We start from the raw sequence: 13,404 nt of genomic DNA on the forward strand, positions 1-13,404 counted from the left end.
GACTATACTTTCACTTGCAGATGACTAACATAATAGGGAGTAACTTAGGCTACAATAATATATATTTTTATTTAATTCTAACGCGTACAAGGTTGCGGGCACAGCTAAACCTGCTATTCTGCCTGCGTAGATACGTTCCACTCATAATATATTCTGACGCCAAATATCAGTGCTTACTATTTGCTTTCGGTAATAAACGCACAAGGGACATTATATCTTCGATGCCAGGATTCAGATTGGTTGCCCCAAAATTGCCCACCTATTGTATTACAACTAACGTTTAATCAATAACGGTCCAGTGTTTCTAAATCGGCTGAAAGATAGAACCCATAGAGTGCCCACAAAAAACATTTAGTTTTTTGCTAAGACTTGCCAGACCTAGTAGTCCATAAGTTATAGCCTCGGAACAATTGTGCGAATTCCACGAGAATTAGTTTGTAGAATGTTCTCGAAAGATTAAAACATTTTTAGTTTTAAGTTTATCTCTCCGAGCTCTGAAATATATTTACCTACACGTATAAGTTTAACGCACACTTGGGAGTTGATATTCGTAAAATCTTCAAACAACTCTGCCCTTTCAAGTATTTAAGAGTTATAGCTGAGAAGTGGATAAATTTACCTTGACACCCGAATCGTCGTAACAAAGAAAGCGAAGTTGATTTGTGAAAAACCAATTTTTTTATACTTTATCAACCGACTTCCAAAAGGAGGAGGTTATCAATTCGTCTGTATTTTTTTTTTTTTTTTTTTTTTTTATGTTTGTTACCTCATAACTTTTCACTGGGTGGACCGATTTTGATAATTTTTTTTTTGTTTGAAAGGTAGTGCTTCCCGTGGGGTCCCATTTTTTTTATTTTTTTTTCCGATGATGGTATCCATGTGAAAACGACATAAGTCTTAAATTTGCATTATGTATATGCGCGACAAATAGGTGAATAACTGAAAATCACGTTAACCAATTTTGATAATTCTTTTTTTATTATAAAATATATACTTCAAGGGTAATTTGGTAAAAGTTTGGTAAGGTTCTGAGCACAGGATCCATGACAAAGTAACGGAACGGAAGGGAACGGAACAATTCTGAGGAGCACGTTAGCGATACTCGGTCGAATCTTTTATTTATAGGTTATTTGGAAATTTGAGTCACCTTCCGTAATGTGGTTATGTTAATGTAATTATCATAGTCGAATATTATAATCAACTAGCTACCCACCCCGACTTCGCACGGGTGCAATACTGATACTAAATATACTACAGAATTTGTTTATATACGACATCACATCGCAAACTTCTAAAATTATCAGTGTTTCTTTACTATATTGTTCATGTTTTATATACACAAACCTTCCCCTTGAATCACACTATCTTTTAAATAAAACCGCATCAAAATCCGTTGTGTAGATTTAAAGATATAGGGACAGAGAAAGCGACTTTGTTTTATACTATGTAGTGATGGAACTCCTATACGGCTCGCAGTTAGGGTGCGATATGGGGCAGAATTTCTTACTATCTTTAATCAAATTTTGTGTATGTGATGTGATGTCATATGATGTACGAAATATAGTTGGTCTTTTTCAAAGTTTTTTTGCTGAGTTCGATTACAGCTCTTTCGAGGGATCCTTGTAGTTTACGCCGCGTGACGTATTAAATCCGCATTTTCGAAAGTCTATTTTTGCTTTATTCGCAAGTTTCCTTTGAAATTGTCCTCGAAGTAGTTTCTGACTCATATAAACGGAACGTTTAATCTATCCATATTAAAAAAAAATAGTTAGTCAACATCAGCTTCACTCAAAATCAAAAAATAAATAAAATTTTAACAAAAAGAAAAACCGACTTCAAACAAAACACTATTTTAAAACAAATGAATATGCACGAAAAAGTAATAAAAATAATTGCGTATTCAACATATTTTTTAGAGTCTTCCTAAGTTAAATGAAATGAAAAATATTAGACTACTTAAAAGTCGATTAACGATTATGTCATGTAGTTATAATTATTGTTATATTTGGAGTCGGTGTCAGCCAATAAAACCCTACAGTATATCTATCAAAAAACAATACGAGAATACTTTAACAAATATGTTTTTTACAAATTACCTTTTACACAATAATATACTGGATCAATCAAGGGGCTCGTATCGCTTCTTTCTTTTGATTGTTGGGGCAAGGGCACCGTGGCTGACACCAGCTCCAAATATACCAATAACTATAACTACATGATATAATCGTTAATCGACTTTTAAGTAGTCTAATATTTTTCATTTCATTTAACTTAGGAAGACTCTAAAAAATATGTTGAATACGCAATTATTTTTATTACTTGTTCGTGCATATTCATTTGTTTTAAAATAGTGTTTTGTTTGAAGTCGGTTTTTCTTTTTGTTAAAATTTTATTTATAATATATGGTACGTTATGCCAATTTTTTTTTAATTGAAATTTACTTAATATAGAGCCAACATAGTCCAGTGGTTAGAACTCGTCCATCTTAATCAATAATTTCGGGTTCAAGTCCAGGCAAACACCACTATATACATATATATGTGCTTAATTTGTGTTTATAATTCATCTAGTGCTCAGCGGTGAAGGAAAACATCGTGAAGAAACCTGCATGTGTCTAATTTCACCTAAAGTTTGCCACATGCGCATTCCACTAAACCGCATTGGAACAGCGTGGTGGAATATATTCCAAACTCTCTCTTTAATGGGAGAGGAGGCCTTAGCCCAGCAGTGGGTAATTTACAAGCTGTTACTTTAATATTGAGAACAACTCTTTTACATATAAGAAATTAAAGAAGGTTTTTTGATAGAATTTTCTATTATAAGTAAACAATTCAAATATATTCCAGTACCAGAACACTTAAATCTTAACAGATTGTCTGAGTTCACACCACTGAATTTTCATAATCCTTAAATTATGTTTGTAATACATTGCCTGTTTGATCTACCACGTGTTTACCGATCAGTATTGAAGCCGCGTAGTGAATGGGCTCCAAGATTTTTAAAACGAGAAGGCATAGCTACAGACCAGCCCAGCCACATTTACAGGCTGTTAATTTACTATACTTTTAATGAATTAAACTTATTCTAAAAACTATAAAAGCGAACTACTCTTGGAATAACACTAACAGTTTATGGGGTGTTGTGTCGTTTAATCTATTGGCTAACGCTATCGCTTCAGTAATTATTTATGAAAGTACGTTTCCGAACAACGTAACATATTCCCCGTATAAATTTAGATTAGGTTAACTGACCAATGAAATTCGTTTATCAACCCCTGTACTTTGGTCAACTTTATTTGTAACATTTATAGGTTAATCTATGAAGTCGTTTGTCGTGAATTATTGAGAGAAAGTAAGATAAAAGTGTTATTAAATGTCGAAGTTACAAACAAAACAGTAGGTAATTTTAATAATAGTAATAGTTATATTTATATAGCGGTTTGAAAATATATTTTTAATCGACTTCTAAAAATAAGGTAGTCAGTTTGACATGTATGTATGTATGATCCACTTAAGGCTTCCACGCACGTGTACTTAATTTCGTAAGTGTTTGTTTATCCACGAATTTGTCCCAAACTAAAATTCTTATTGAGATGATACTTTATATTCTACACTTTAACTTAGGGAACAGTGTAAGTTTACTTAAAATCGGTTAAGTATTTTATTTGCTTCTAATTTTAATGTCAGTTTATTTTTTATAAATCCTTATATATTGTGACCCATATTTTCTTATGAAAGACAAAGCCTTGAACTGATTGTGTTAAATTCTCTTTATTAAAAAGTTTCTCAGCTAATTTGAAATAAAAGATCGGCAAAACGTTTGACTCGAATTTTTTACTCAAATAGATTTCATATTCAAAGCGAATTCAGATAAAAATTGCTGAAGATGTAGGGTCCGAACAAAAGTCGCGTCTGGTCTCAAACGCATCTGTTTGATTTCGCAGATCAAAAACGGTCGCAGGGATTTCTACAATAGTCTTAAAACGCTTTTGTATGCGATAAATGAAATTATAAGAACGTTTAAATATTTGAATATGGAATGTTAAAAACAATATTTTCGCGTTTAATTTTATTTTTCGTAAATATTGAACACGAATTATCTGATTAACTTTTGGAACTATTTTTCTAGTAATTTTACAAGAGTCATTACTACGTATTAATCTCATTGGTCTAGTAGCTTTTGCTATAGCTAGATATTTGCTTTTGTAGATGATAAAAAAGCGTGGAAGTAGTATTGTTGACTTCCATGCTTTTTTATCATCATATCATGACTTTGTATTTTTTAAATATTGAAAAGATTAACTACTGAGTTTCTTGCCGGTTTTTCTCGGTAGAGTCTACTTTCCGAATGGTAGCTTCACTTAATTGTTAATTGACGATTCAAAAATGCTTGTAAAAGCCCACTTGAATAAAGTTTATATTGATTTTGATTTTATACAGCTGTATATAGTGGAATCTCGACTTCAAATCGTCTCTGGGTAATAAGAGACTTTAATTTTGCTGTCAACAGATTCTTAGTATCAGACGAGAATAATGAAGCAGACAGTGCTTCTCTCCTGACTCAGAATGCACTTAAAACCATTAGTATTGTTCCTGATCTCTCTCCCCTTATATCGGATTAAAGTCTCATCAGCTTTGACAGTGAAGAAAGACTCTCTATTTCTCTATGCTTTTCTACTCTTTAATTAAGCATACCCAATTGTTTTTTGCAACAGAGTATCTTTAAACTTAGATAAGTTGTTTGCAGCTAATCCAAAGCAAATATTAAGTCTGTAAATTGCACGTTATCAGAAGTATTTCGTTCGAAAACCTAACAATTTCGAGCACGTGACCACCACGAATAAAATCCACAATTGCACATACTTTTACAACGTCAGTTGCACCAACTTTACGCTTATAGATTTTATTCCACTTGAATATTTATGCTGAATATTCGCTTTTTGAAAATCGAACCGTATATTAAGGCTATCTGAATTCCGCTGGGTGAAAATATCTCAAGCATTTAAAATGAAACGTTCTTCATTGTACTCAAGTGTAAGCTAACTTAATTTCATAAATTTAAACTCAACTAACGTTTAGCTTAAGTGTGAAATGATTAAAAATTAAATGTTTTTTATAGTTCTTTGATACGACCACGAAAGCCCATAATCCACTTTAATAATAAGGCTGAATTTTATTACGTCGTGAATGCTCAACGAACGTTGGAAACTAAGATGATATATCACATATACACTGGCTTCACCCTTTAAACTACATACAAGTACCACTAAGAATAGGCTATTTGACAACGCGAAAAATAAATTGTGAATTATTGTAATCAGTGTATATTATGAGTTTAAAAAAGGGTTATTTGCTAACGAAAGTTGAAAATAATACTTATTTTTTTCAAAAATCCATAAATAAAAATGCAAGTATCAAACGTTTGTCACGTGACACAAAACGCTGCTGATTGGCCGGCCTTATGAGAAGTCACTTTCTTGTAAACTTTGCTTTTCTACCATATGTACCACAGATTAAAATACAGGAAAGTGATGTCACCGACCCCATTGCAGTGCCATATTGTCCAAGTAGCGTTTTTGCGCGCGCTGTTTAAATATGGAATTTTTAATATGATATTTTTCGGCAAATATGTACTAATAAAAAAACACAACTTTTACTGGGTTCCTTCACTTCTAATAAATAATATAAAATGGATTATAAAATCCCCTCAAACAGCCTATTGCTATTTAACGATATAGAATATGTGATATGTGGCTGAACCCAGACTTGCCTCTAAATCTATCAGGTAAATACAAGTGATATTTTTGTTTCACAGGTAAGATGGGTGATGCAGCAGCGCGAGCTAAGAAGAGTAAAGAGGGATCAACGTCCTCGCCACGTGATGCGTCAGTCGCCGCTGTCATTTCCAGATCCCCTATTTAAGGAGCAGTGGTACCTTGTAAGTATTTAATAAAATAGCTTACGATTTGTAAAGTACAAAGCTAAACGTTTTGATAAAACATTATCAATCTTAACCGATTATGATTAAGGTTCAAATTTGTACACGCACGTTATTTTTTTTTTAATAAATATTTTTAACAGATTTTTATGTTTTGGTACAGATTTTGACCACGAATGTTTTTTAATATATATAGGTATTATTATAGATAAGTCTTGATAGTAAAATAACAGTGAGTTTTAAAAATCAAATCGTGATCAGTCATAAAAGAGAACGTTTTGAAATGAATGCAAACAAACATGGTCAGATAAACGTTTGCCAAAGAAAAGTAGCTGAGATTAATACGCTTTCAAGATTTTAAAGCTTGATCTCCAGTTATTATCCACTTTTTCCTTTCTCGACGTCTTCAAGTTGCATAATTTTATAAAATTTTAAAAGGTAAATATTAAACGGATGAATAAAATATAAAATTCTAATAGTAAAAATGGAACAGCTCAGTGGAGAGTGAATAATATAAGATAAGACGATAAATATCCCATAGAATGATGCTCCAACAAGAGATGTAACAGAAAAAGATATTGAAAAAGAACTTTCTTTAGAGATACTATCCAGAAATATATCGTTCGATTTCTATTCATAATTTCTTATTTATTTTTTAAGTTGAATTAATATAAAATTTGAATATTTTAGTTTAATTTTAATTGTGATTACAAATGTCCAAAAATCATTCGCACTGTAATACATAAAATATGTTTTAGTATATTCAATGTGTCACTAAAACTGCCACCAAACAATTTGTGAAGATAATGTCTGAGGTCATATTTTCTGAGATGTAATTTGTAATTTTGGCAAAAGTGATTTATTCTCAATGGAGAATAGCTAATTTCATAGGATATATTTAAGTATACAAGCGTGTCGCAGATACTATATATCCTGACAAGTATAATCTAGCCTTTCATTATTATAATCCATTGGTGGCGACTTAACATCAAGTGACCCATTCGTATTCAGATGCTTCACTTGGTCATAGGGCTTTGCGATAGCTAAGTCTATTTGGGTAGGCCAGGTTACCTTCCCACTCCTCAGATACACTACCGCTAATAATCAGATGGCTCACTTGGTCATAGGGTTTTGCGATAGCCAAGTCTGTTTGGGTGAGTCAGGTACGTTACCTTCTCACTATTCAGATACACTACCGCCAAGTACTTCTTACATTGCTAATACTGTAATATTTCTTACACCACCAATATCCATGGGTGGTGGGGAAGACTTAGTTAATTTCCCAGAACAAATAAAACATTTATAGAAGACTGTATTTCACAATCTGGATTTCCCCTTATTCCTATCATCGTTGTCTATTATTGAACGAAATAAGACGGAAATACATTTTATCAAAGAACAAATACTACTAATACTTACTAGTAATAAAATTAATAATGTTATTATATTGAATTATTATACGTAGTTTCATAGTAGTGGTTCATAAATTACGAAATCCTGCACTAGTTCGTATATTGTATAAAGTTAATAGGATCTTTGATATTAGATACGAGAATAAAAATTATGGTCAGAATTAGTGCGTTTCATATTAAGGATTCGATCCTTATTGCTAACAAATTTGACAAGAATTTAAATTCATGGCTAGTAAAATATTATTCCAAATTCTATATTAACTTTAATCAGAATCAGAGCACTTTTATATTATCAGATTAGTCTACGACGCCTACTTAAAAATTCACTGGAATTGCATAATTTTTTGTTAATCATATATTCTAATCGTAAGTGGCTTCGTAGGAGGTGGTTGTACTTTATCAAATTGATTACACTTTTCACATTACTATACAAAATGAGAACATTTTTAGGTATTTTATTATAGAAAAAATATATTATATTGTTGGTGTATATATAACATACTATTTAATGATAAGGTTTTGTGCAAACCTGTTTGGTTAGGTACCACTCGCTCCTGGGAAATTCTACTGCAAAACAGCACTCAGTGTTGTTGTGTGAGGTTTGAAAGGTAAATAAGCCAGCCAACAGGCACAAGGGACATAATATCTTAGCTCCAAATATTGCTGACGCATTAGCGTTTTAAGAAATGGTTAATATTTCTGAGAGCACCATTCTATTTGCGCTGGTAACTATTTACTGAGTGCTCCATAAACCCGTCCACCAACTCATGTAATAAAAAAAATATTTGCTTTAAAGTATCATGTGAACAACTATCATGCGATCGATTAGATGACTTTGAAGATTAAAATAAAAAAAATTGCAGAAAATTATCAATGTGCTCTTGTCTAACAAAGATCTTTCAAGATCAAATCTCTGTATTATAATTTAAATTGAGCGAGACATCTCACACAATATAATTATAACTTTACATTAAGCCGTAAAAGAGAATTACATTATACATTGAGAACAAAATTATTAGTATTTAGAAACCCCAAATGTTATTTAGTAGGCGTAAGCTCAACCCAGACAATACCATCATCGGTCTTACTATTGGTAATATCAATTTATTAGATAACACAGCAGGATCTTGGTTACTTATTCGTTATACCTTAATACCTCGAAGACGTATAATACAACTCACTTAAGTATTTTCCGTTCTCGCTTGATGACGCTAGAAGCATTAGGGCAAACAGTAAAAAATACAAACTACGACTTAATTAAGAAAATAGTTAACAATACATTGAAGTGTTGTTCTATTTCTTGTAAAATCCAGACAATACCCTCACATATTTAGAATACATTCAAAACGTACACAACTCTATATAAATATTTGAATAAATATTATGTTCTTTTTATACGTGTATTGTTAATTCTTAATACTTTTTTTTTCTAAACTAAGTAGCAGATATATGTAATGTAGTCTCCATTGTAAAGTATTACAAATATTCCTATTTACCCTATTAAGCGAGTTTAAATATTTTGCTAGGAGTGGGGACGACGGTAGCTCAAGCAGTCAGGATCGAACCTGCGACTTCTTACTTCGTTAGGTATATCATAAACCTTTGCGCTATTGACGCTTAGACTCAATTTCCATACCAAAGTAGACGTAGTATTTTTATAGGTTTAACCAAATTCTAAGAATGGTTTAAAGTAGTTTTAAAATTAATTCCAACCGAAAACAATTCAATCAGTGGCCGACTGTACATGATTTTAAAGGCGAATGAACTTTACTAAGACAAAGACATTAAAGATGGCGGCATCTTGAAATAAAACGGATTCTTTAGTGAAAGAACATGAAGTTTGAAATATCCTCATAAAATCTTTACATTAAAGTTTAGTATTTCTTAAAGTCCGGAGTGGATTCTGACTTGATTAAATTTATTACTGTCGGTAATTTAATTCATATTGTTTGTTATCAAATTTTATTTTATTTTGATTTAAATTTTAGTAACACTTTTTAAACTAAGAAATTATTTTATTTCATGTAGAAATAAATATTTAAGAGTGAATGTCATTTTTTTTTTATTTCGAAAGGATCCGAATTGTTCTTATTTCGAATGTCAAAACAATTGTGATAGAAAAATGAACTCACTCTCACTTTCACTCGTTAAATATTGTCAACCAATTTATAGTAAGTGTATTACTTACGTGTACGAGTTTCCAATAAATTTTACAATTATTGTAGTCAATAACGCATATCAAATCTGACATTTCACAGTCGTTCTCTGCGATGAGATTCGAGTTTCTTGATTCAGAATAGTTGTTGCTTATACCACACAAAATGTACTTAGGAAACGTTATAAAATAACACAGTTTTATAATAGGCAAGCATTCGCAAGATTTTCAACATTGTCTCATTTCAGGCGAAGTCCTAAATGTTTCATAATTTGTATAATCACAAGCAGCAACTGCTGCTAATGAGATGTGTTTTGCAGAACGGCGGCGCCGCAGATGGCCTGGACATGAATGTCGGTATCGCTTGGCGCAAGGGTTACACGGGTAAGGGGGTCGTTATAACGATACTGGATGACGGCATTCAACCGAACCACCCGGATCTTTTGCAGAATTACGTAAGTGGTTTTTATTAATATTATCTATTCGGTTCAGAAACGGAATTAAATTTTTAATATGATGGTTATTGGTGATTTTTTTTTTGTTTCTAGTTTTATTTAGGGACTTTTTTCACAGGTGAAATTGTCAGTCCCATCGTGCCCTAATCTGAGTTCAGTAACATATTAAGAAAATTACTGCATCTCATTTAAATTTAAAACTATAAAGTATCCTGGCTGCTTCAGACGTAGGAGAAGCCAGAATTCTTTGAAAAATTCCAACAGCACTTATAATTTGTAATTTGTATAATTCGTTATTGGTGATGATAAAAAGTTTATCTATACTACTATTATAAAGTGGAATAATTTGGATTTTTATGTGTATGTTTGTTATGAATAAATTAAAAAACTAATGTGTCGATTTCAAAAATTCTTTCACCATTGTTAAGCTACAATTACCCTGAGTAACAAAGACTATATTTATTGCTAGAAAAGATTATGGTCCTTACTAAAAGCGTAGTCATTGCAACTATTTTCGTTCCCTACTCATGACAAATCTGAGAGGTTATCATTGCATTTTGAATGGAAATATTTGACGATTACTTATGTGGCTAAATGTAGATGCTATATTTTTTAAGCGTAAAAGATCTCCTGCGTTTAATTATTCAACTTTTTTTTTAATTGTCTATATTTTTTTCTGGGACACTACATGCCTAACGACACTAAATCGACGTTACAATAATAACTTAGCTTTTATTATAATCAACCGACTTCCAAAAGGAGGAGGTTATCAATTCGTCTGTATTTTTTTTTTTTTTTTTTTTTTTTTTTTTTTTTTTTTATGTTTGTTACCTCATAACTTTTCACTGGGTGGACCGATTTTGATAATTTTTTTTTTGTTTGAAAGGTAGTGCTTCCCGTGGGGTCCCATTTTTTTTTTATTTTTTTCTGATGATGGTATCCATATGAAAACGACATAAGTCTTAAATTTACAGTATGTGTATGCGCGACAAATAGGTGAATAACTGAAAATCACGTCAACCAATTTTGATAATTCTTTTTTTATTATAAAATATATACTTTAAGGGTAATTTGGTGAAAGTTTGGTAAGGTTCTGAGCACAGGATCCATGACAAAGTAACGGAACGGAAGGGAACGGAACAATTCTGAGGAGCACGTTAGCGATACTCAGTCGAATCTTTTATTTATAGGTTATTTGGATATTTGAGTCACCTTCCGTAATGTGGTTATGTTTATGTAATTATCATTGTTGAATACTATAATCAACTAGCTACCCACCCCGGCTTCACACGGGTGCAATACTGATACAAAATATACTACAGAATTTGTTTATTTACGACATCACATCGCAAACTTCTAAAATTATCAGTGTTTCTTTACTATATTGTTCATGTATTATATACACAAACCTTCCCCTTGAATCACACTATCTTTTAAAAAAAAACGCATCAAAATCCGTTGCGTAGATTTAAAGATATAGGGACAGAGAAAGCGACTTTGTTTTATACTATGTAGTGATGGAATTCCTATACGGCTCGCAGTTAGGGTGCGATATGGGGCAGAATTTCTTACTATCTTTAATCAAATTTTGTGTATGTGATACGATGTCATATGATGTACGAAATATAGTTGGTCTTTTTCAAAGTTTTTTTGCTGAGTTCGATTACAGCTCTTTCGAGGGATCCTTGTAGTTTACGCCGCGTGACGTATTAAATCCGCATTTTCGAAAGTCTATTTTTGCTTTATTCGCAAGTTTCCTTTGAAATTGTCCTCGAAGTAGTTTCTGACTCATATAAACGGAACGCTTAATCTATCTATATTAAAAAAAAATAGTTGGTCAACATCAGCTTCACTTAAAATCAAAAAATAAATAAAAATTTTAACAAAAAGAAAAACCGACTTCAAACAAAACACTATTTTAAAACAAATGAATATGCACGAAAAAGTAATAAAAATAATTGCGTATTCAACATATTTTTTAGAGTCTTCCTAAGTTAAATGAAATGAAAAATATTAGACTACTTAAAAGTCGATTAACGATTATATCATGTAGTTATAATTATTGTTATATTTGGAGTCGGTGTCAGCCAATAAAACCCTACAGTATATCTATCAAAAAACAATACGAGAATACTTTAACAAATATGTTTTTTACAAATTACCATTTACACAATAATATACTGGATCAATCAAGGGGCTCGTATCGCTTCTTTCTTTTGATTGTTGGGGCAAGGGCACCGTGGCTGACACCGGCTCCAAATATACCAATAACTATAACTACATGATATAATCGTTAATCGACTTTTAAGTAGTCTAATATTTTTCATTTCATTTAACTTAGGAAGACTCTAAAAAATATGTTGAATACGCAATTATTTTTATTACTTTTTCGTGCATATTCATTTGTTTTAAAATAGTGTTTTGTTTGAAGTCGGTTTTTCTTTTTGTTAAAATTTTTATTTATTTAATGTCTCAAAGTGTATATTTAAAAAAAAGGATATAAAATACTTATAAATTAAGAAAATTTCATTTAACATACATAGTATGTCCTACTTAAAAAAAGCTTAGGTTAAATTTGTGCTATCAAAGCTGAAAAGTTACAAAAATGACTCTTTGGTTTATTCCAGCATGAAAAGTTTAATAGTGTAATTTTCGTTACAAATTTTCTCTCGCTTCAGAAACAGAAGCCAATTTTATGGGATAGTTAACGTTAGAACACTAGTGGCTTCTTCATTTATGTAATGTGTAGGGTGGGCCAGTTCTCCCCATACTACTTAAGTTTCATTGCTTCCAAGGGATTTCTAGATACATTTGCGGTTTCAATATCGATTACTACGTACAAAGCTGCTAACTTCTTATTGCTGTTGTTATTATAAAATTATAATAACATGTAGTGATGATTGTTTGTTGAATTAATTAAATGTTTATAGATATATTTACCTGTTTTTTTGGGTATTATATATACATACAAATTTTGAAGTTTTCTTAGTGCTAGATTTTTTTTTATTTTTATTTCTTATTAACTGTAACTGAATTCATTTTAATTTAATTCACGGTTTTTATTAAAATGCAATATTGTTCAGGATCCCGCTGCGTCGACGGATATAAATGGAAACGACACCGATCCCACGCCGCAGGACAATGGCGATAATAAACATGGCACCCGTTGTGCCGGCGAAGTCGCTGCGGTCGCCTATAACAAATACTGTGGTGTAGGCATCGCATACAATGCTAGCATAGGAGGCGTGAGAATGCTAGATGGCCTAGTTAACGATGCAGTGGAAGCCAAAGCGCTCGGATTCAATACTCACCACATAGACATTTATAGCGCTTCCTGGGGACCCGAGGACGACGGAAAAACCGTCGACGGACCTGGCCCCTTAGCTAGAAGGTATTGTCTAACTGCGATTGAAAGAGATAGCTAGAGGCGAGCTCATTAAAAACG

The 13,404-nt window shown here is 31.9% G+C and overlaps 1 protein-coding gene across 1 annotated transcript in view; it reads left to right on the forward strand.

Annotated features, from left to right (window-relative positions):
• Nucleotides 1-13,404, forward strand: part of LOC124534856 (furin-like protease 2) — an 80,003-nt gene that overhangs the window by 56,538 nt on the left and 10,061 nt on the right. The window contains exons 3-5 of the mRNA XM_047110883.1: nt 5,815-5,937; nt 9,825-9,959; nt 13,043-13,350. Of these exons, the coding sequence (XP_046966839.1) occupies nt 5,815-5,937; nt 9,825-9,959; nt 13,043-13,350 (566 nt within the window). The remainder of the gene's footprint in view (nt 1-5,814; nt 5,938-9,824; nt 9,960-13,042; nt 13,351-13,404) is intronic.

The sequence above is a fragment of the Vanessa cardui genome, chromosome 13 (assembly GCF_905220365.1).
Source record: "Vanessa cardui chromosome 13, ilVanCard2.1, whole genome shotgun sequence".
NCBI classification, from domain to species: Eukaryota; Metazoa; Arthropoda; class Insecta; order Lepidoptera; family Nymphalidae; genus Vanessa; species Vanessa cardui.